At 35.2% G+C, this 25,565-nt stretch overlaps 1 protein-coding gene across 2 annotated transcripts in view; it reads left to right on the forward strand.

Annotated features, from left to right (window-relative positions):
• LOC111159909 (exportin 4) overlaps positions 1-25,565 on the forward strand; it is a 123,416-nt gene that overhangs the window by 81,007 nt on the left and 16,844 nt on the right. For both annotated transcript variants that reach the window (XM_022522587.1, XM_022522588.1), the window contains exons 10-16: positions 14,605-14,781; positions 15,395-15,537; positions 16,046-16,191; positions 17,026-17,203; positions 22,137-22,296; positions 22,762-22,931; positions 23,726-23,900. In XM_022522587.1, coding sequence (XP_022378295.1) covers positions 14,605-14,781; positions 15,395-15,537; positions 16,046-16,191; positions 17,026-17,203; positions 22,137-22,296; positions 22,762-22,931; positions 23,726-23,900 — 1,149 coding nt within the window. The remainder of the gene's footprint in view (positions 1-14,604; positions 14,782-15,394; positions 15,538-16,045; positions 16,192-17,025; positions 17,204-22,136; positions 22,297-22,761; positions 22,932-23,725; positions 23,901-25,565) is intronic.

Here is a 25,565-nt window from a genome sequence, read left to right on the forward strand (position 1 = left end):
AAATCTACACGGGAAGAGAAATTTTTGATACTAATTATGTGCATTTCATGAAACGTGTCTTTGCTTAGTGACTTTAGCCTGTGTGTGAAGACAGTTATTTATGACTGCTCTTCAACTTGCAACTTTCAGTTGAAAGTCTGTACTGAAAAAGAATAATTCCAGTCTTCAGCCAAGTAGTTCTCTTGGCGGTCAAAATTTCCTGGTATTACTTGAGGCTTCCTGAAGCCAAGAATTTTTTCATTGCACCCCAGAAATCAGATACTGACTATTCCTGGACTAAAGAGGTGAGAATGACTGTAGAGATGGAACCATTGCCTTAAAAACTAATATTCTAACAAAATAATTGTTCCTATTATATCAGTTGTTTTATAAAATGTTTATAATACTAGTATATCCATTTGAATCAATTCAGTGAAATTTGAAGAAGACTGCGACTTGAACTCTGTACTCTAGTTTGCTTCTTGGTTTCTTTTGTCAATAGAAAACTTTAAGTTCAGCTCCCAGTAGGTTCATCAGACAGGAGCCATGTAACTTGTTCAGTTAATTGAGCAGAGCAACCAAGCATGATGCTTAAACCTTGAAGTGTATGAAGTGTATACATGTGTGTTTCAGAGTGGGTATGTAAAGGAGGTGGTGTTAGATAAACTTTGTAAAGAAAAAACTTTAATTGTAGTACATCTGTAGCCTAAACTCAAGACCAGCAGGACAAGGTAGTTAAGAGAAAGATACTTGATGAAGTTGTTAGGAAGTTCATTATAGAATGTAACATGGTAAAGTAACGTTGCAGTTTGTTGGGTTAATGAGTGAATGTGAAGTTCAGCATTCTTCATTCAGAATCTATTTTCTCTGGCTCAGTGGATAATTACGTTGTAGGGAGGAGATGCAGTGAAAAGGAAAGCATTGAAGTCAGACTACAATTGAAGTTGAAAAGTGGGAAGCATAAATTTGAGATATTTCAGTGATAAGAGGGAAAACTACTAACTTGCTTCCTGGAATGGTGATATCCATACAATAATACACATTTGGTTGGCCTTGCCCCTTAACTCACAAGAGGATGGGACTGTTTGAGAAGCCATGCCGACCTCCCCACCCAGTGGTTCTGATGGCCAGAAAGAATAAATTGGTGATACTATAGAGAGCAAGACAGCTGTCCAGCTTCATTATGTGCATTCATTTCATCTGCTTGAAAGAGTTAAAAAAAAAGAAAGAATTAGCCGATGTGCATGAGTGTTTTTTAAACCTTGCACGTTTTAAATATACTTCTTTTTAATACTAACAGTTTTACCTCTCTTAGGGTATTTGGAAGAAAATTGGCTATTACACCTTAAATAAAGATTCTTATTAAAACAAGTCTTTAAAAAATAATTACACTGTTTTATTTAATCCTGGTTGGATCATAATTTTATGAATGCAGTGTTTTCCTGACTTGTATCTGAATCACCTCCAATTTTCTCAATTTGTTGTACTAATCCTAGCACAGAACCAGTGTTTATGTTTTACAGAATTCTTGCACTTGAGGTGGGGTATAGTTGGTTGAGAATAAAGCTTACCTATTGTCATAACTGTTGTTCCATATAGTATCCTTTGTATTGTTTAAAACAATGTTATTAGCACTAGAAGCATAACCAGATCTAATGTGCTAGGAGTTTAAAAATGAACACTAGAGTGAGGTAGAAAAAAGGGATTGCCCTTCTACCCTTGTAAGCCAGGCAAGTCCCCGAGATGTTGGCACATGAGGATATTGCTGAATTAATTCAATTCCATAAATACTTATTGACACCTACCATGTGCCAGGCATGGTGCTTGATGTATATACATTACTTAGCACTAAGAATTTGAAAATTCATGTGCATTTCTAAAAGGAAGAAACTATTTTAAGGAATTTGTAATGTTTAAGTACTCTGAAAATTGCAGCTCAGACTCTTGGTGTTTTTATGGGGGCAGATTTTTTCCCCCCTGTGATCTATCTATAGGATTCTTCTAACAGCTGCAATACTTGTCCACTAAATCAATTTCTCTTGGGGTCTTTTAGAAGCCAGGAATACTGTCAGCTGCATAGGTATGCTGAAGTTAAATTAATTCTACGCCTTTAGGGCCAGCTAGAAGAAAAAAAATAAGAGAACGAATTAATTCCTTTTGCATTTAACTTTCAGAGGCTTCTGAAGTTTTAAGTAGAGTTCATGAAGTTTTATTTGTGACATTTCTGTGATTTTTATCTTGTTGTTTTATCTATGTTGTCGTATTTGCCTTAAATAATGCTACACCAGGAAAAGAATCTAAATTCTTCCAACAGATGAATAACAGCATAAACTAGTAATAGTTCTTTGAGTCTTTAATCTTTCATTTTTCCTTTCTTATTAGTGTTTTACACTGGGCACTACATCATATATTATTTGATCTGTCATTGGATTTGGGGGTTGTCCCCGTGCCTATAAATTTTAAACTTACTGTGAAATATTTCATTCATCCAAAGTAAAAAATTTCATATGTATATGTGTATATGTGTATATGTTATAAAAATAATAAAATGAGTAACTGTATACCAACCTCCAGATTAAGAAATAGTATATCAATAGAACTTTTTTTTTTTGATAGAACTTTTTTTATACTCTTACATTTATCTGGAGTTTCCCCCCCCGCCCTTTTATTGTAGGCACATTTTTGTCTCATCGGTTAATTCTTCCAAATGATTTTTTCATCATGTTTGCAAAGGAACACTGCTAGTGAACTTCTGGTCAGTGTTCTTGGCATTTTTTTCTCCAGCTTCTACAATCTCTGATTGTTTAATTTGTTTTCACTTCCAAGTCCGTGTAAAGAGTAATACAGTAACAGCAGCCTCAGGCCAGAAATATGGAACACAAAGTTAAACCAGGTCAAGGAATTTCTTAAAAAATATTCCTTAGAGGGGCGCCTGGGTGGCTCAGTGGGTTAAAGCCTCTGCCTTCGGCTCAGGTCATGATCTCAGGGTCCTGGGATCGAGCCCTGCATCGGGCTCTCTGCTCAGCAGGGATCCTGCTTCCTCCTCTCTCTCTCTTCCTGCCTCTCTGCCTACTTGTGATCTCTGTCTGTCAAATAAATAAATAAAATCTTTAAAAAAAAATTCCTTAGAAATAAAATTTTCTGTGTGAGAATCAATTATCCATATCCATCTTCTTGCATTTTTATGTCTGAATCATGTGCTTCTTTTGACTAACTCATGTAATTTATGTTTGCATATGAAGAAGATACTGATGATCAGAGAATGAGCTTTTCAATTTCATGGACAATATTTGGAGTCTTCATGTTGGTTATTTGCTGTCTGTAGAAAGAAGATCTGTTGTAGTGGGATGGCTCATACTAAATATCTGATAGTAACCATTGTCCTGTTAGGAGTAGGTTTGGAGTTGTTTACAGCATAACAATCAAATTTAGAACTACTCTAGCACGAGATGTATTTTTTTTTTTTAAAGATTTTATTTATTTATTTGACAGGCAGAGATCACTAGTAGGCAGAGAGGCAGGTGGAGAGAGAGAGAAAGAGGAGGAAGCAGGCCTCCTGCTGAGCAGAGAGCCCTATGCGGGGCTCAATCCCAGGACCCTGGGATCATGACCTGAGCCTAAGGCAGAGGCTTTAACCCACTGAGCCACCCAGGCGCCCCATGAGATGTATTTTCAATGCAAGAGTTACCTTATGTACTTTTATAGTATCTCGTATTAGGTATATACACACACACATACTTTATTATTTAGGACAATTTTAGATTCATAGAAAAATTGAATGAAAAAATCAGAGTTCCTATATCCCCCCCCGCCCCTACAAATGCAAACAGCCTCCCCTACCATCAATATCTCCCACCAGTGTGGTAAACATTTGTTACAATCGATGAACCAGGACTGATACATCCTTATCCCGCAAAGTCCATAGTTTACATTAGAATTCACTCTTGGTGTTATATGTTCTGTGGATTTTGACTAATGTGCAGTGATATGTATTCACCATTATGGTATCATACAGGATAGCTTCAGGGCCTTAAAAATCTTTTTTGCTCTACCTCTTTCCCCTCTCGCTGGCAACCACTGATCTTTTTACTATCTCCATAGTTTTGGGGTTTTTAAAAAATACTTTATTTTATTTTTTTAAAGGTTTCATTTATTTATTTGACAGAGAGAGGGCACAGACAGGGAGCAGCAGAAGGAGAGGGGGAAGCAGGGTCTCCGCTGAGCAAGAAACCTGACATGGGGCTGGATCCCAGGACCCTCAGATCATGGCCTGAGTCGAAGGCAGATGCATAACTGACTGAGCCATCTAGATGCCCCTAAAAACATTTTTATTTATTTTACAGAGGGAGAGCATAAGCAGTAGGAGAAGTAGGCAGAGGGAGAAGGAGAAGCAAGCACCCACTGAGCAAGGAGCCTGACATGGGGCTCGATCCCAGGACCCTGGGATCATGAACTGAGTTGAAGGCGGCTTCTTAACCAACTGAGCCACCCAGGTGCCCCTACTATCTCCGTAGTTTTTGCCTTTTCCAGAATGTCATATAGTTGGAATCAAACAATACTGTTAGATTTTAATTCTGAAATTCAAAGTCAAGAAGGGGGAGCAGATTCACATATACATATTTATTTTAGAAAGCCTCCTTTGGCAGCATCTTCATAAATGAAATTAACCACTGTTTTTTTTTAATATTCACATAGACGTAAAAACAGATACTTTTCTATGGCTAAAGGGCTCTAGATTCACTCCTCTGTACACTTCTAAGTTAATTATGAGCGTTGAAATGTAAGTGCTGTTATCATAGTTTGATTACCTTCTCCACCCTCCATTCCCAAATGGAGTAAAGTGGGGTCAAGTAGTCTCATAAGCTCTAAGCCCCTCTCCAAAGCCTTTCTGGCAGCAGGCCTGACAATACTTATGGCATGAGCACATAGTGTCTAGCTTGGACTCCTTCGTCATCTCTGTGCACGTGCTCTGGCTTGGCTGTTGGGTGTTGGCCAGTGTGGTCATGGAGCAGGGCCAAGGTATTATGAAAAAGCACTTGGTTATGTTTCAGTTCTCCATGATTAGACTGAAAGGTTTAGTTGCCAATTGTCATCAACCAGATTTCTCACACTTTGCCTGTTGAGTTACTTGTATTGGTATTTGGGAGGATCCAGAAGGCTGTGTAGAAATTTTTAGTTCTTATTTTCTATCACCATCTAAAGAATAGGGGCTCTTACAGTCTGTGATTTTCAGCTTTGATTAGTGTCAGGATTATTGCTCTTTCAATAATAAAAAAGCTTATAAGGCTTTTACATTTTACTTCTACTTTTCTATATATGAATAATTAAATTATGATAACATTCATTATATATGTACTAAAGAACAACAAAGATAGTTTTAAGAAAATGTCCTGCTTCCTTTTGAGATACCAGAGGTCAGAGGATGCTGTTCCGTAAGTTCCTCTTAAGATATGTTACCAGTCTGTTTGTTTTGGCAAGATAAACTGTTAAGACTTAACAAATGATGTCTGCAAAGCACGTGCTTTGTTAAGTATATAAACAGGCCGCAGATGTTTCTTTGGGAAGAAACTATTTTATTCATCTCTGTATTCCAGTGCTTCGCTCTTAGCATTCAATATATTTTTATTGAAAGACTAAAACTACCCTTTTTTCTTGCTGCTGATAACACATTGAGCACTGTGCATGGCCATTGTAGCACTGTATTTGTTCATCTTAAAGATCTTTCCTTTAGTCCTCAAAACCATTGTAGATTATTTTATTATGTCATATTTGATACAAAAAATAAAATGTTACTTTAAAACATAATCAGATCACCATAAGTGAACCCATGACCCAATCTAAGAGCATCACCAGTACTGTGGTCAGTGGTACCAGTGTGGTCATCCCAATCCTCTGGCCCCGGTTTCTCCCCCTTGCAAGAGAAGTGACCACTGTTCTGAATGTTGTCATTCTCTTGCTTTAGAAATTTTCATCATTTCTATGTATAAGATACATCATCGTGTGAATGTTATACCAGATTTCCTCCGTTCTGCTGTAAGTGAACTTTTGAGGTTCCTTTTCTGCCATTACAAACAGCATGACAGCAAACATTCTTCTGTGTGTTTCCTAGCATACATTCGTGAGAGCTTTTGTAAGGTCTAAACCTAGAAATGGAGTTTTTGGACCATAAGATAATGTGAATGTTCAATTTTACAAGATAGTTTCAAATTGTTTGTTGAACTGATGGAACCAGTTACTTGTTCAGCAGTGATATGTGTGAGTTTTCATTGATCGATGTCTTTCCCATCACAGTTTTGTTAAACTTGTAAGTACATGATATGGTCTTATATAATTAAGGTGCTAGTAATGGTGAGCATTTTTCATATATATGATTCCTGTAGTTATTCCTTTGAATTGCTTGTTCAGTCCATTCTCCATTTCCATATCAGGTTGTCTTTTTTGTACTGCTTTGTAGAAATTCTTTATATATTCTGTACACTAGTTTTTTTGTCAGTTATTTGTTACAGATCTATCCTCCCAGTTCTGTGGCTCTTCTTTTCAGTTTATGATATCTTTCTTCTTATAATTAATTTGGAGTAATTTTAGACTTACAGAAAAGTTGCAAGGCAGTACCTTTTACCTAGTTTGCTCTAATTTTACCATGTTATATAACAATGGTACCTTTGTCAAAAGTAAGAAATTAACATTGGATGAATTAGTGTTACCTAAACTTTCATGCTTTATTTGGATTTCACTAATTTTCCGTCAGTCATTTTTCTGTTTTGGAATCCAATCCTGAATACCCTATTGCATTTAAACTTTGTGGTGTCTTTTGATGAACAAATGTTCTTCGTTTTAGTGTAGTTGAACTTACTGTCATTTCTTTTATAATTAGCATTATTAGGGGTGCCTAACTGGCTCAATCAGTAAGAGCAGTGTGGCTCTTAATCTCAGGGTTGTGAGTTAGAACCTCATGTTGGGTGTAGAAATTACTTTTAAAAAATGATTTGCATTATTAGTTCCTTGTTTCAGACAGCTACTCTTCCTGTGTTTTCTTCTAAATGTTAAATGTTTACCTTACATGACTTTACCATCTTAGACTTCAGTTTTGACCCCAAGTAGGGAATCCCATTTCCCTTTTTTTCATATGGATAATAAATTTTTATTTATTTATGTTTATGTTTTTCCCCAGTTTTTTAAAAGATTTTATTTATTTATTTGACAGACAGAGATCACAAGTAGGCAGAGAGGCAGGCAGAGAGATAGGAGGAAGCAGGCTCCCTGCTGAGCAGAGAGCCTGATGCGGGGCTCGATCCCAGGACCCTGAGATCATGACCTGAGCCGAAGGCAGAGGCTTTAACCCACTGAGCCATACAGGCACCCCTATTTTTCCCCATTTTTATTGAGAAATAATTGACATACATTGCTGTGTAAGTTTAAGGTGTACAGCATGATGGCTTGATTTACACATATATGAAATGATCATCACAATAGGCTTATTAACATCATATCATAGATACAACAAAAAGAAAAAAATTTTCTCTTTGTGATGAGAACTTTCAGGATCTACTCAAACAAGTTTCCTGTATATCACAGATGAGTGTTAACTGCAGTCATCATATTTTACCTTACTTCCCCAGAATTACTTATCTTATAACTGAAAGTTTGTGCCTTTTGACCACCTTTCTCCAGTTCCTCCTCCTCACCCCTCTGGTACAACAAATCTGATGTCTCTGAGTTTTGTGGGATTGTTGTTGTTCTTCTTCTTCTGGTGCCATATATAAGTGAGATCAGTATTTGTCTTTCTCTGACTTATTTCACTTGGCATAATGCCTTCAGGGTCCATCCATGTTGTCACAACTGGTAGATTTTCCTCGTTTTTTTTTAACGGGAAATTTTCCAGTGTGTATATATACCACAGTTTCTTTATTCATCTCTCAGTGGACACTTAGGTTGTTTCCATGTCTCGGCTGTTATTAGCTGCTGTGAATGTGGGGTTGCAGGTTATCTTCTTTTATTCCCTTCGGATATATTCCCAGAAGTAGAATTGCTGGATCAAATGGTAATTCTATTAATTTTTTGAGGGTCCTTCATACTATTTTCCATAGTGGCTGCACCAATTTACAATCCCACCAACAATGCACAGGGGTTCCCTTTTCTCCTAATCCATGCCATTATTTATTAACTTTCGCCCTTTTGTTGATGGCCATTCTCACACCCATAAAGTGATAATCTCCTTTTCATTTTGATTTGCATTTCCCTAATGACTAGTGATATTGAGCATCTTTGATGTACTTGTTGACCATTCCTATATCTTCTTTGGAAAAATGTCTTTTCAGGTCCTTTGTTCATTTTTAAATTGGATTATTTGTGGGTTTTTTGCTTTGGAGTTATATAAATTCTTTATATTTTTTGGATATTAACCCCACATCACATCTATGCTATCATATATCTAGTTTTCACATAAAAGGGGTGTGTTTCCAGAACTCTCTAGTCACTTCCATTGGTCAGATTTCTATTTTTGCACTTATATTTTGCTTTATTCTGAGGGGATGTTTAGGTATTTGATAGGACATGCTCCCACCCTCACCTCCACTCCCTTCAAGTTCTTCAGAAGAGTCTTGGATATATTTGGCTTTTTATTTCCCATATAAAATTTGTGAATTTGTTAAGTTGGATTGTGGTAGGGGTTATGGGGTATCTCCTTTTTTTTTTTTTTTTTTTTTTTTTAAAGATTCCATTAATCATTTTGACAGAGAGAGAGTGGGAGAGGGAGAAGCAGGCTTTCTGCTGAGCAGGGAACCTGTCACAGGGCCCAGTCCCAGGACCCTGGAATCATGACCTGAGCCAAAGGCAGACACTTCTGAACCACCCAGATGCCCGACTATGGGGAATCTTAAGTGAGGAATGGATATCTCTTGATATTAACTCTATCTATAAAAGTGGTATTTCTCTGTACTGATTTAAGTCTAATTCATTGTGCCTAAATAAAAGAATACATTTTTTACTACCTTATATTTTTGTTACTGTTGTAAATAGTATCTTTTTAAACTTCATTTTTCACATTCCTGCTAGCATAGAAAAAAACAGTCGGTTTTTGTATATTGATCTGATATTTACTAACCCTTCTAAATTCTTACTGGTTCCAATAATTTATCTTTAGAGTCTTTTTAGTCTTCTGTGACAATTATATCATCTGTAAATAATGATAATGTTTTCAGACATTACAGTCTGTGTTTCTTTTTTCTCATAGTTTAATACATTTCTTTTTCTTATTGTACAGTATTGAATACAAATGGGAACAACTCATCTTTTCGGGTTCATCATTGGGAATAATGTCTGCTCTAGGTTTTTGAGCTGTTCTTTATCAGAATTGCTAATAGGTTTTTGTAAAACTTGACTGACTATTGGATATTATTAAATGAATTTCTGCTTAATAATTTAGTGAACTGAATTGCTCTTATGGATGTTTCTAATGGTAAAATTGCCCTTGAATTTCTGAGTTGAACCCACCTGGATAATCATGTATCATGGCCTTTTATGAATGGCTGGATTTGTTTGTTGTCAGAATTATAACAACTCCACAGATCACTCTCTAACACATTTTTTTCTCTTCACTGTATCAGTTTGTATAAGATTAGTTGTTTTTTGTTTTGCTTTTTTTGGCTAGTTCACTAGATCTCACCTGTAAACCTGCCAAGCCTGGTATTTTCTTCTGGAGAAAAATTTAAACTAACTAAAAATTTTAAATGGTTAGTTATGGGAATATTCAAGTTTTCTTTTTCTTTTTTTCCTTGGTCCAGATACTAAGAGTGTGTCTATTTTTTTTAATCAGTTAAGTTTTTACTTCTACTTTTTTCTTCACATTTATAATTTTAATTTTGTTACTAGTATCATTTCAGAATACAATTTTAATGTAAAAATGGAATATGCTAATTGGTAAAAGTAACCCAAACGGTGCATAAAAATTAAAATTCTTCAAAAATCCCATTAATTACCCATTTTCTTGGCATCTCTTTACTCATATATAGGGTTATAAATACCTTTTCTCCTTGTTGAAGTATGAACATTTAATACTCAAAATTGTTTAAAAAATTTTTTTTGATTAATGAGAAGTAAACCAAATCACTTGTAGTTTCACCTTCTGAAACTTATTATTAAATTTTTAATGTATTTTTTCCAAATTTTAAGGCATACCAATTAGACTTAAAAACAAAATCATTACTTTTTATTTATATCATTAGCATCTTTTCATGTCATTAAAATAGTACTAGAAATCATGATTAGGGAAATGGTTCATAAATTTGTTAGCATGTGTTTAAGTAATGCTGCAGTAGACATTCTTACATGTAAATCACCATATGACTCTGCTGTTAAGTAGACATTCTTAAGTCAGTTTCATTTTCAGTTAACCCTTTGAATGTTGTCTTGTTCTACATTAGGCCACTCTTCACAGCTGCTCTTCCATTAATCAGGCAGGCTTTAGAATAGTGGCCATGTTCTAGAGGGAAAGAGGAAAGGTGTTTAACATAGCAGTTGAAACTATATTAGAGATTATTTTATTTTTTCATTACCTTCTTTGTTTCATAGAAGATTTCTGGTGGCATTTAAAATGAAATAATCTTTTAAAACTTGCAGAAAACAATCAGAAATAAGAGTAGAAAGTTAAGATTAGAGAAAAAGAGCAATTGTGATATGCAAGCTAGAAGCTTATTTTGTAGGTAATAATAAATTTGATTTTTTAGATTTGAATTTGAAGGACTTGAAATGGGATGGGAGGTAAGGTTCTTTAAGAGGATCTCCTGCAAAAAGAGGGAGCACAGCTGCTCCTCAGAGGAATTCTTTTTAATATTAAGTAAAAATAAAGGTAGAAAAAGTTTCTTGCAAAGCTTTATATAGGAGGCAGTGAATTATGTGGAATCCACCGTCCCATGACAGCAGATGATGCTTGAACAGATTTTATTTGGCTATTTTTTACGACATTCTTTAACTCTCAGTATACCACCGGGGTCTAGATTTTCAGTTTCCTTTAAGTTCTTTTTTGTTTGTTTGTTTGTCTTTATGTTTAATTGGATCCTATTTGGAATTCAGAATTTTTCATTTTCTGCCCATAGTAACAAAGAGGAAGAAATTGCCAGAATAAGACCGTTTACAGTGATAAAACAAATTAGAAAATAAATGTAAAGAGATGGCATGCTAAACTCCAATAATGATGATGAAATTGATAGTATAAGTGAAATCGAAGATTGAGTTTTAGTTGATATCCTAGGTAAATTTTTTTAAATTCATCAACTTGTGAGAAAGCAATTTATTTCCAAGGACAATAGGAAAATAAGGCATTCTTATCCAGTCAGTAATTCCACAGGAAAAACTTTAAGTATTTTGTGACAGGAGTTTTGACTGGTTTGACAGTATTCTTTTATTTCTTTTAATATTTGTGCTGCAGAATTTACTTAATGCAGTTTATAATAGCATTAGTGCTGAAAGCAGTACGTACAAAGGTGGAAAAATGGTGTAGAAAATAAATGATGTAGAAATGAAAAAAAATCGGTTGACTTGATCATTTTCATAAGTATTTGTAAATCTAAATGAATATGCTCTCGCATTTATGGAACCAAGAATATGGGTGGCTGTCTTTCAAAAAATTATGAGTTATGAAAGTTTTCAAAATTGTAATGCATTTTGATGATACCTGAGCAAGAAGAACCAATGGTCCTCATTCATAAGTTCCGTGTTTACAGCAAATTCTCCCCCTTGCTAAAACTGTATTGTAACCCCAAAAGCAGCACTCATGGCACTCTCATAATTCGTGGACATGTACATGCAAAGATTTATGAAAAACAGGAATTACGTGACATGCTTATTCCCAGCTGAGGTCAAACAAGGCAAATGCTCTGCCTTCCTGTTTTAGCCTACATATTACAAACAAATTTTCATGTTCTCTAGGGCTACATTTTTTGCATTTTTGTGTGAATTGGGGTTTTCTAAATTTTTGTCAAAAAATACTGAAGTTCTTCCTGTGCAGTGACTGCCAGGATAATTTCACTATTTGAGATGGCCTCTGAGTGCTATGTTGAAGTGCTACCTAGTGTTCCTGTGTGTAAGATGGCTGTGATGCCTTATGGAGCAGATACATGAATCAGATAAGTTTCATTCAGGCATGAGTTATAGTGGTGTTGATCACTAGTTCATTATTAGTAAATGAATGATGTATATTAAATAAGGTGTCTGTAAACAGAAAGACATAAAACTAAGTTATGCATAAAACACAGTTATGTATTGATCTGTTCACCTCGACGTGGTAGAAAAATGTAGTGATTGGAGAAGGAAACTAACCTGTTTACTAACTCAACGTTTGTGGCATCTTTATAGAACATAAATACCACAGATAATAAGCAGTAACTATTCATGAAATGAATAAGTTCCAGTTGGTTTCATTCAAAGAATTGCTCATTTTTGGTAAATATGCTTTTAGGGCCAGGTAAATATGTAGAAAAAATTTGGGTTTGCTCTGTTTAAATCCTTATCTAATGACGTTCTTTTCATTTTTTCCTTCATTCTTATGTAAATTTTTCACAAAATGATTTAAAATTTTTATATATTTTAAAAGGTCCATTTTAAGGGTGCCTACGTGGCATTAATTGGTTAAAGCATCCAACTCTTGGTTTCAGCTCAGGTCTGATGTCAGGGTCAAGTGATGGAGCCCCATGTCAGGCTCTGCACTCAGTGCAAAATCCACTTGAGTTTCTCTCTCCCTCTCTTTGCCTCTCCCTCCACTTGCACGCACATCTGTATTCATCTTCTCTCTCAAACAAATGAATCTTTAAAAATAACTAGAAATTACCTAGAAAATGACTGGCTTTTTTGGTTTGTTTTTGTTTTGTTTTTAAATACACTGTGGGTTAATAAAAGCTGAAGGCATAAGAAAACATAGTTTATCTGAAGTAGTTCACATAGGTGCTTAGGTACTATGATCTGGGGGCACAGGGTAATCTGGAATACTTGAAATAGATTTTCCATTACTTTCCTTTTTTAAGTCATTGGCAAATTGCTAGAATAACAGCTTGAGATGATTCTCTTTGGTGAAGGTTCCAGAGTTCTGTATTTGTAGGATGAAGGCCTGTTTGCTTTAGAACCCAGAAAAGCCAAGTCATAAATTAGACCTATTGACCTTCAGTATTCGTGGGTTCACTACCTAGTAACAGAATACCAGAAACCTAGTAACAAAATGTGAAAACCTTTTAAGTGAGTATATAGTTCAAAACTCTTCTTTTATTTATAACAAATTTCTTATAAGAGACGCCATTGTTAAAAACTGACCCTAAAATGTGTGTTTATCCTTCATGGCCTTTAGTGTATTTTTTGTTTGCTTTTTGCTCTTTCCCATTGGACTGAGTTTAAAAGCATTAAAGGGCACGTTATTTATGTTTCTGCACTAACCAATAGTTGGTTGACACTAAGTGTTCCTTTCATTGAATAGTGCTAATCTAGTGAGTTTGTGGGTGAAGAAATCAATACATAGGTAAATTATGTACCCATATTAGTAATTGATGGCAAAATTAGGATGTGGATTCTTACTAGAATGTGAAAAATGAAGTGATATGTTAAATGTTAAAGACTTTGGGCTCCATAGAGGTATCCTTAATCTCTACATATAGACTTCCTCCTCAATATGACAGAATACTGTGAAGTTCTTTTAGTTATACATGTTGTAAAACTTAATATCCAAGCCTGCATAACTGTTAGTACCATTCTATTCTACATTGCTTATTGTCTGTTTGACTTCGCCACTCACTTGTACTCACATACTTTGCTCACTCACTTGTACTCACATACTTTGCTTTTTGTGAGTCCGCAGGCTTCTGATGTTCCTCCCACCTCAGCATCCTCCCTGGATTCCTTCCTGTGTAGGCCCTATCCTTGGTTTTCTTTTTTGTTCTAAAATGTTAGGGAACAGCTATGAAGTTCTCCCCGCATATTCTTAAGTATGCTGATTAGGCCAGTCTGTTTCCATCATCCTTCACTTTTTCTAAAATCGTTGAAAGGTGTATAGTAAGTACACATTTAGTATTTTTATTCTAACAGTTCTCTTGACTACAGAAAAATATTGTTTTAATTTTTACTTGCAAAGCACATGTTCCACAAAGTACTGAGCAGCTAGTCTTCTAAAAAGCATTAATTCCTTTGTGCTTAAGAATTAGATTAAGGGGCGCTTGGATGGCTCAGTGGGTTAAAGCCTCTGCCTTCAGCTCAGGTCATGATCCCAGGGTCCTGGCATTGAGCCCTGTATCGGGCTCTCTGCTCAGCAGGGAGCCTGCTTCTTCCTCTCTCTCTGCCTGCCTCTCTGCCTACTTGTGATCTCTGTCAAGTAAATAAATAAAATCTTTAAAAGAAAAAAATTTTTAAAAAATTTAAAAAGAGAATTACTTAGATTAAGTTATAAAGATTTTAGAAGGTTTAACAAAAAGCCTATACATTTTTACTGTAATGTTTAATTTTAAAATGGGCTCAGTTAGCTCTAGATTATTAAATAATTGAACCTTTGCTAAAGGAAAAATTCATTTATACATATAACTCTGTAACTCATGTTATAATTCTCATCTTATTTCTCTGGCCACCTGTTTCATGAGTGTTCTTTTCTCTTAGCTTGATAAAGATGACATGGTATACATGGAAGCATATGACAAATTGCTAGAGTCCTGGCTAACTTTGGTTCAAGACGACAAACATTTCCATAAAGGCTTTTTTACCCAACATGCTGTTCAAGTTTTCAATTCCTATATTCAGTGCCACCTCGCTGCTCCAGATGGCACGAGGAATTTGGTAAGTTTCAAGCTAGATTGTAAGTAAAAATCCATTTCATTATAATTCTGTTTTGTCTATTTTATCCTATTATACATTGTATAATATTAGAAATTTAGGAAGAGCTTCTTGAGAAGATTTGCTGAGAGCATTAGAGCAAGTTACCCCATTTTCTAAATGAGTTCAGTGTTTTGTGGGGTGCTCGTAGTTACCCCATTTTTTTCAGTTTTCACTGAAAACCTGTGTCTTCCACCTATGTCTTCCTAGTTGTCCAGTGATACTTCTTCTATATAGAGGACCATGTATCTTAAAGGTGTCAGATTTTTCAGTAACCGAAGTTAAATTCTCTGGTGTGGGGAGGTGGGTTGTGAGTGCATTTTACTCTTTATACATTTGCACCATGGTGGGGTAATACCCTCCATTTCTTTCTCTTCTGTGTCTCCCTTCCCCCGTTCTTTTTGTAACTGCTAGCATTGTCAAGCATAGTTAGTAGGCCCTAGACCGCTGGGTTGGCTCTGTCCACCTCTCCTTTTCCTTTGATGTGCTGAAGTTATTTTACAGTGCAACAAAAATGTTTGATTCATTGAACAAAGGACTGCAGTTCCTCACTCTCTATTTCCTTCTTCAATAATAGACTGCCAATGGTGTGGCCTCTCGTGAGGAAGAAGAAATAAGTGAACTTCAAGAGGATGATCGAGACCAGTTTTCAGATCAACTAGCCAGTGTAGGAATGCTAGGAAGAATTGCTGCAGAACACTGTATACCTCTTCTGACAAGGTACACACAGTCCAAAGAAACCCCATGGAGCAAATATTCTCTATTCACAATTCCCTGGAGAGCACTTAAAGTGTTTAAAGACTTTAAACACCCCCACCCCGTATCCCAGCACAGTGGAACAAATGGACAGAAACATACTCATGATTGCATTCCTTGGCTTGTACATTTGGAGCCCAGGCACTACAGCATAGATGGCAGAGAGATTGTGGAAAACATGGTATGAGAAATGATTTGACCCATATCAATAAAAACTTGGAATAACCAGTTTTCAAATGCCTGTTGTAAACCTTGATTGTTTGTAAAGCAATGTTTTAATTCTATGTCATAAACAATAAATCACAATTCCTATACTGCTATGAGAACAGCTGTGTATTATAATATTTTCATATATGTGTTTTTGTGCTAGCATCTTAATTTATGTTGTCTAATAAATGGAATTATGAGTTGTTCTAAATCTTTGTTTATTGAGCTTTATGAAGCTTTGGGTTTTTTTCCCCTCCTCTTTCAGTTTATTAGAAGAAAGAGTAACAAGGCTCCATGGTCAGTTACAGCGACATCAGCAGCAATTACTTGCTTCACCTGGTTCAAGCACTATTGACAACAAAATGCTTGATGATCTGTATGAAGATATTCACTGGCTTATTTTAGTTACAGGTTGGTTGGTTGTTTCTTTTTAAAATGTAATTGCCAACTGAGCAGTTTAAACTTCATATGTTAGAAGAAGCTTCATATGTTAAAAAAAATAAAAGTCCATACATAGTGTTGGATGAAATTTGAATACAGCTTCTGTATATCACAGAGCTGTGGATGCATTTTTAAAAAATACTGGCTAACATGTATATTTAATGCCTTTTGCATACCCAATGACATGTGGAATTCATTGCAACCCACTGATTTAGTACTATTTTTCTTCTGTTTTAGTACTATTAGCAGGTTTTATTATTGTTACTGTTATTATCCCCATCTTATAAATGAAGAAGCTGAGAGAGAGTTTTAAGAAACTAGCCCGTGGTCACACTGCTATTAATTTTTGGAGCCAGAATGCAAATCTAGGCAGTCTGACTTTTAGGGTCTTATTTTGTAAGCATATTATCAGTGTTTTTGTATTTTAAATAATCGAGAAAAAGAAATCTTACTTTTTTAAAAGGCATTCCCAAATACTGATTTTGATAGAGATAATAGTAGAATTCCTATTATGTTTACAGATATATTACTGAAAATTATTAAAACGTAGTAGATTAAAAAGTCTACATGTCAGTATGAATTATAAAATTGGTGAATAAAACATTTGTCCTTTGTATTTTGAGAGTTAATTATCTGAGAAATAGAAAATTTCTTCTCCTCAAACTTGAAATTAACATTTATAATTTACCTTCACATCAACTTAATATGATATATGTAAATCAGATAAAACTGAAAACATTTATAGTACAATTTGATAAATGTAGATTTGTTAAGTGTTCATTTTTAATTTTTTTTAAACTGAAGGCTACCTCTTAGCTGATGATACTCAGGGAGAGACTCCGCTAATACCTCCAGAAATAATGGAATATTCCATTAAGCATTCATCTGAAGTTGACATTAATACAACACTTCAAATTTTGGGATCTCCAGGAGAAAAGGCTTCTTCCATCCCAGGGTACAACAGAACAGATTCTGTGATTAGGTAATATGAACTCTATAGCTGTGCTCTTGTAATTTATACTGTTTTATAAATTCTGAGTTGATGGGAAGATGACTTGAGTGTTAGGCACGTTGTAAATCTGATACATGAAAGAAAACTTGGAGAAGCCTTGAAATAAACAAGGATGGCAAGTACTCAGTATATATAAGTAATGCCACTCTGGTGAGAATTGACAGCTATATCCTGTACTGAGGAAAACAAATGTAAAATTATTCTGAATACAGTGAGACTTTGAAGGGACATTTGATCTGAAGTACTCTGAACGTATCCCATGTCCATCAGAAAACAGTGCTAACACAGTACAGGCACCCTAAATGAATGAAACAAAGTATGTGAGATTCTTAGAAACTGGGGGAATATTAACAAGCATTTTTTTGTTGATAAAGCTAAAACTACATCTCAGTGGCTTTCTTAAGGAAAACTATGATTCTTACCTTATAATAGAGAAATATTTGTCCTGAATATGTGAAACTTGAGAGTCCTGTCAGGTGAAGTTAGAAGACAGTAGTGTGCCTAGATGAGAATTGACTTTGATCTTCCTATTAGTAGTGGCAAAATTTTCATTAATTCTTAATGGTGAAATTAAGGAGGGATACACCTAGACAAATATTCTCCTAAAAGGGGATTTGAAAACAGCATTTTGGATTTCAGTATCTTTAAATTTAGGTTTCAGGCAGAAAGATCAATAATGAAATAACATTGGTTTTTGCCAGTTGCAAAATCAGTAACTCAAGCAGGGTGCTGCCCCTCTCATCTTTTTAATTTTAATGCAGAAATACATGGATATCATTTACACCTGTGCAGTAGAAAGTGATTTTTTAAAAAAAATATGAACTATTAAGTTAATATCAAGGAAATGTTTGAGAATTTATTTCCTTTATTGTTTTATTCTCTTGTTTGAAATAAAATATCAATGCTCTATGGAAAAAGTTTTATTCTTTATGGTATTACTATAGGCATTAGATTAGGTGCTTGTGGAAATCATCACTTTTGCTTTGGCTTTATTCATGGTGAATGTTAATTTCAAAGGCAGTTCATTTCAGGGTGCTGTCATATTATATTCTTTGTCACATTTCTTGCCTCGGCAGTACCATCAGGGATGCTTTCCTTGTATTTTCAGTGCTTTTTCAATTTTTGCAAGTCTCAGGTATCAGTGTGGGAGCAAAACATTTTTGTATCTGAGAGCACAGACTATGGAGGGTTGAGATGAGGGTTGGAAACAAAAATTGTCTTTTTTTTTTTTTTTCCAGTCCAAAGAACTAATTTGAAATTGAAGGCTATATGAGAGAAACATTCCTAGTTTGACTAAAAAAAGTTCACATTTCTTGAAGAATTTATCCTTTAACAAATAATTATTGAGTGCCTAATATGTATCAAGTACTGTTCTAGGCATTTGGATACATCAGTGACCAAAACAGACAAAAATCAATCCCCTTCTAAAGCTCTTTATAGGGGAAAGATAATAAATAAATCATATGGTGTGTTAGAAGACCATAAGACTGTGGGATAAGAAACTGGGCAGGGTGAGGAGAATCAGGAGTGCCGATTTCAGAGATTTCTATAATTTTTAATGTTGTGATCAGTATAGGCTTTATTTAGAAGGTGACTTGTGAGCAAAGACTTGAGGGTGGTAGGGATGAGGCCATGATGTCCTGGAGAAGAGCAGTCCAGGCAGAGTGAACAGCTAATACAAAGGCCCTGTGGCATGCCTGGCATATTCAGGCAACAGTTGGAACTACCACTGTGGGTTGAGCAGAGTGAGATGGAATTTTGTCAGAAAATGGAGATAGAAGGGAAAATAGAGGGAAATCAGATAAAGTCTTTAGCCTTTGCTCTGAATGAAGTGGGGTGCTGTTGTAGGGTTTTGAACAGAGAATGTTAAAAAGGTTACTCTGCTACCTTGAGAGTAAACTACGAGTGACAAAAATGGAAGCAGGGGGACCAGTGAAGAGGCTAATTGAAGTAATCTAAGGGAAAGACGATGGTGGTCCAGATCAGAGTAGATGTGGCAAGAAGTTAAAGAGAGCTTTCTTGGACCCTTTTTGCTGACTTTTGGTTTATAAAATGAAAAGGTAATCCAAGATTAATTTGTAAAGTATTGGAAAGTGTGAGTGCTGTCTGAAATACAGAGTATGTTTAGATAGCATACTTAAGAAATTAAAGTAGGATTAGGAATTTAAACTATCAACAATTAAAAAATATTTGAGTGTAACATTGTGTGTCCACTATACTTTAATGAAAAAAATGTGACATTTTCATCAGTTCAATTCCCCTATGTGCCACGATCCAAGGATACAATAGAAGTCTGATAAGAGTGATAGAGGAGCACCGAGGTTTGCCTAACCTGTTAGTAGGGGAAGAATTAAGGGGTGCTTTTGGGAAAGATGGCATTTAACCTGATAGTTGAGGGCTGCAACATACAGCAAAAGGTGAAGAGTATTCCAGGCAGTGACAGTAGCCTAGGCAGAGGCCTGGAAGTGAGAGTGTGGTGTGAAGCAGGAGGCAGTTTGTTGTTGCTTACGTGTAAATGTAGCGGGAAAAGGTCTTTGTGGAGATGGAGAAGTAGGGATGGTCTTTGTATTGCCGGAGAAAGACTGGAAATAGGGAGGTGAAGTGATCAAACCATAGTAGTAGGATTATACTGTGGAAAACGGATTTAAAGGATGACAAGGCAGGTTAGGCAGCATTTCCATTAGTAGTAGGGTGAAAGAGGCAGATGGTTCTTTCAGAAGTGACCCCATGGGGTATAGCGGTGAGGATATAGGAAGGGTCCCAGGGGAGCCTCAGCTTTATCTGCCTGTGAACTGCCTGTGCTACTCTTCTTTACCTTGCTCCCGCTTTACAAAAGAAAGGCAAAAGCTCTTACTCATTCTGAATCTTATCATAATGGATAGGCAGGTATGTAAAAATGTGCAGAGTGCCAAATAAAGGGACAGTTCCAAATAGTATGGTGTTGGGAGTGAATGACTGAGTAATAGAGAACCAGTAATTTTACAAGTCAGAAGGTATTCAGCCCTTTGCATTAAATGACATGGAAGGAATCAGGTTGTCAGTTAACAATTATTAAAAATAATTTTTGATGGTGGAGTTCTGTGATTTTTGGCATATAACTTGGAAGAAGTTCAAATAATTAAGGAACCCTGTTATTTTAAAAATGCTTTCCATTTATGTGAATAGATTTTCCCACTGTTTCTATTTAAATGAAGAAGGAATCAAATCAAATTATGTTCAGCTCTGTCTCCTTCTAGCAAGAAGTAGTATTTTTTCAGATATATGAACTCATTTGGAAAAACAAAATCCTGCTACATTAATTTCAATCACAAATGCATAAAATGTTATTTTTACATTTAATAATTTGTTTAAATTTGTGTTGCACTTTGCTCAATTGTTTATTAGTATTGCATCGATAGATAATCCAAAAGGTGTTTTAAAAATAGTCTTATGATCACTGAGAATATTTTAAAATTCTATTTCAATAACCAGACATACTTGTTTCAGAGAATTAAATGGTGTGAGCAGTAAATGAGTATAAAAATATATTAAGATAATATGGGTAAATGAAGTTGAAATGAAAATTTTAAGGAGAAAAAAAATTTGAGGAAAAAGAAACAATGTAAAGTTTCCAACTGTTAAAGAAAAATATGTTTATTTTTCAAATGGATGATGGTGGGTATCAGAAAGAACACTGATAAATAAATTCCTGTTTATAAATTTAGAAAGTTACTGTAATTATTTCATTCAAATTCTGCTAGGCTGCAAGTTATATTATTTAAAACTATTCATTCTTATGAGAATATTCTGGTACATCAACTTAAATGTGTTGTGAAGTCATGGGGTATTTTTGTTCATATCCACTCTAAATTGAAATTCTTGATATAGGGAGTAGGTAATATATAGGGAAAAAAGATGTTCTGGGGGTAGAAACTTAAAAACTACCGGTTTGGTGCAAGGAAAGAAATTATTTCAAAAGGACGGAGTGATAAACAGTAGCTAGTACTTTGGAGACATCCAGTTGGATAAAGAACTGAAATGTAAGATTTCATTACAAGGAGATAATTTCAGTCATCTTGAGAGCAGTAAGGAAAAGTAGCAGAAGACCAGCTTCAGGCAATTAGAATCTCTGCTTTGGCACAGATAGTCATAAAATGATTTTAAAATGGATTCTTTCGGTTACACCCTTTCCTTCTTTGTGTTTTAGCTAAAGTCAAGTTAAATATATATCACTTCTGATTATGTTCTCTCCTACTCCCACCTCCAGAATGAAGACTTTCCAACTTAACTGCAGATCATGCTCTTTTATTGAAACCACATAACCATATGAATTATGTAGTGTAGGAGAGGACACTTTCTTAGAGCACATCATTACAGAGATAATTTTTTTTAGCAAGACTTTTATTTTAAAATACCATTAAGAATCAAGTTTTTGTTAGGAAGTATTTAGGACTATCGGATTTAGAGACAAGATTCAGCATTCAAAGCGTTTTAGAAAAGTCGATTTCCAGATCCTCTACCATTAAAATGACAAATGTATAAAAACAGCGCTAACCCATGGGAGGTTTGAGTAGTGATAAAGTGCTGAAGGATTTAGCATTTACTCTGAACTTTTAATTTTATGTATTTCTCCATTTTGAATGTGAAAAACATCTTTAGATGGTAACGCTGAGACTTGCACATGCGGTACGACTTGCACAGAAGGTTGTCTCTATCCATGACTCTCCGCTTTGTCTTATTTCCTGCTTCCTGAAAGGTCAGCAGTAAAATGGGGCCTTTGTGTACAACACAGTTGATGAAAATTTCAAGTGTAGCCTGGCCTAAATTCAGAGAGTTGAGAAACAGGAAAAGGACTTTTAAGAAAAAAACAAGATTAGACAGTCAATAAATAAAAGAATAAATGACTTCTTTTTTATACCTACAGGCTGTTATCTGCTGTTCTGAGAGTTTCAGAAGTTGAATCTCGAGCAATAAGAGCAGATCTCACTCATCTACTAAGCCCTCAAATGGGCAAAGATATTGTTTGGTTTCTAAAACGCTGGGCAAAGACTTACCTCCTGGTGGATGAGAAACTATATGATCAGGTCAGAATGTAAAACTGACTTCGTTTGGATTTATGCTGATAACAATTTTCTTGGTGATTTTCTCATCAACATATAACTAAGAGCTGAACATCTTCCACATTTAAGAGAACCATATGAATGGCGTGTAATTTTAATAACTTTCTTAGAGCACATCATTTAATTCAGCTTATTTTAACTGTATTAATTTACAGATTACTATTGGGAATGGATTAATTTATGTTCTTTGTATTTGATGTAAATATCATTTTGGTATAATAATATGAAAGTAAAGTTGACGGGAAAATCACATTGGAAGATTAAGTGGATTGAGTATGTCTTTTTTGGACTTAATAGAAATGAATACATTTAAAATTGATGTAAGTAGTACTTCAGATTTAGATGCTAATTTCAGTTTGACTTTTCTGTGGATTTCTTTTGAAGATGATCTTTCCTTCTGACTTTAAAAATTTTATTTTCTCTCTTAAGATAAGTCTGCCATTCAGTACAGCATTTGGGGCAGATACAGAAGGTTCTCAGTGGATTATTGGCTACCTCTTACAAAAAGTCATCAGTAACCTCTCAGTGTGGAGTAGTGAGCAGGACCTTGCAAATGACACTGTGCAGCTCCTTGTCACTTTGGTGGAAAGAAGAGAAAGGTAAGCTGATTATAGGAGGAAGACTGTGTGTCTGTTGTCTGTAGTCTTTCAAGTGGCAGTTACCTGGTCCTAAAGTCCAGATAGGCCTTGCATTTTGGAGCAGTGTACTTTATATATATACATATATTATATATATCATATTATTGCTATAAGTGCAAATACAGCTTTCACACGTTACAGTTGAGGATTGTATTGACTATTCAGGGATTTGGCATTAAAGAATCTTATGAGAAACATGTTTAATTCAGTAATTTATAGTTTTAAAAACACTAATACAGAATAATCTCATTTAATTTTTTCAGGTATCCTGTTCCATTTTAAAGAGGAGAAAAACTTGATAATTTAATGATTTTGCAAGTTAAGAGCTTTAGTGTTTTCTACAACTCTGGAAGAGTTTCTCATTTTTCTTACTACATAAGAATGTGATTGTACTACTCCTGGCATTGACTAACTCTTACTTAATTGAGTTTCTTGTAATTTACTAGGTATTGTTCCAAGCATTTCAACTATAGTATTTTATTTAATTATCGTATCAGTCTCAACCATGAGAATTAGGTCTATTATTATTGTTATTCCTATTTCATAGATCTAGAAACTAAGGAGAGTAAATAAATTTTACAGTATCAAATGACTAATGGGATTTGAGCGCAAAATTGTGTGACTCCAAAGTCTATACCAAGTTTATTATACTGTACTTCAGTAACTAATTAAATTTGGTTACCTTCCATTTTTGTTTGCTTAGTATACATATGATGTAAGTAATGCATCTTATGTTTTGTTCTTTCTGCCTCTAGGGCAAACTTAGTAATTCAGTGTGAAAACTGGTGGAACTTAGCTAAGCAGTTTGCAAGCCGAAGCCCACCTCTGAATTTCTTGTCAAGTCCTGTGCAGAGGACATTAATGAAGGCTCTTGTTTTGGGAGGTTTTGCACATATGGACACAGAAACCAAACAGCAGTATTGGACAGAGGTAACAGTTCCCTTTATTTTGATAGCATCCTCTTGTATCTTTCCCTGTGTGTTGCTCTAAAATACTCTGTGGAGACATAAACATGTCAGTTATACCTTTTCTTGGTACTTTTCCCTTATAATGAATAGGTTGAAGCTTATTATTTTTACAGATATCATCTTACAATTTGTCCATATCTGCATACATGAAAACTTTGAATAGTACTAAGTATTTTGTGGTTTGGGCACATTTTTGCCCACAACTCAAATGAAAGCCTAAAGAATCAGTGAAATAGCCCCTTGTTTTGAATGTGGAGATGCAAATTAACCACATATTAGTTTGCTAGGACTGCCGCAATAAAATATCACAAATTTAGTGGTGTAAAAACAGAAATTTATTGTCTGTAGACCAGAAATCCAAGATCAAGGTGTTGATAGGGTTGGTTCCTTTTGAAGGCTATGAGGGAGAAGCTGTTCCAGGCCTCTCCCCAAATTTCTGGTGGTTTCTGGCAGTCTTTGGCATTCCTTACGTTGTAGAAGCATCATCATAATCTCTGTCTTCATCTTCACATGACATTCTCCATGTGTGCATGTCTGTGTAAAGATATCAGTCATACTGAATCCGAGGCCCACCCTAGTGATCTCTTCTTGATTTACTTATATCTGCAACATCCCTGTTTCTAAATAAGGCCTCTTTTTGAGGTACTTGGGGTTTGGACTTCAACATGTCAATTTGAGGGGGGTACATAATTCAACCAATAACCACTGTGGACACATTGCCTTATGTAAATTAGCTTTAAATCAGGAACCAAGAGTTACCAGTTTATGTAGGTGGATGGCCTGTAGTCCTTGTGACTAGAGTGCTCTTAATGTCTGAGAAGGGACACAGTAACAGAATTAGACTTTAGACCAGGATTTAAATATTTGTGCTCTCATATATATAGCTTTAAATAGAATTAAGATATCTTCATAAATATACATTTTCACTCAGGGCAGGACTGATCATCTGAAGTTATGTTCTCTGCCAAGAGGAGTTAGAAAAGAGAAAAACAGGCAAGAGGTGTATGTTGGGTTTGACCTGTAAAACAGAGGTTGGCAAATTGGAACCCACCAAACCAGACCAAATCTGGCTTGCTGTTGCTTTGTAAATAAAGTTTTATTGAAACTCAGTCATGTTCGGTAGTTTACATTTGTATCTCTGGCTGCTTCTGTACTATAGTGCAATTGTAATTGGATAGTCGGGCCAGAGATGACATGTTCTGCGAAGTCTGTATTTACTCTCTGGCCCTTTGGAGACTTAAATTTCATCTTTGGGGGTGGGGGCAGTTAACGAATGGGAAAGAGATGATCGTGACAGAATTCTGTGAATGGCATTGACTAAGTCATGTTCTGTGATTGGTGGTTTTTGGAAACTAAATTACTTCAGGAAGTGGTTTGACTTACATATATTGTGAAGTGATTTCCATAAGAAGTTTAGTCAACACCCATCATCTCATATTTTTCAATAAAAAGAAAAAAGCAAAAAAAAAATTTTTTTTTCTTGTGATGAGAACTCTTTTAAGCATTTTCTTTTTTTTTTTAAAGATTTATTTATTTATTTATTTGACAGAGAGATCACAAGCAGGCAGAGAGGCAGGCAGAGAGAGAGGAGGAAGCAGGCTCCCTGCTGAGCAGAGAGCCCGATGTG

Source organism: Enhydra lutris, unplaced genomic scaffold (genome assembly GCF_002288905.1).
Source record: "Enhydra lutris kenyoni isolate GAN:26980312 unplaced genomic scaffold, ASM228890v2 scaffoldscaffold71, whole genome shotgun sequence".
NCBI lineage: Eukaryota > Metazoa > Chordata > Mammalia > Carnivora > Mustelidae > Enhydra > Enhydra lutris.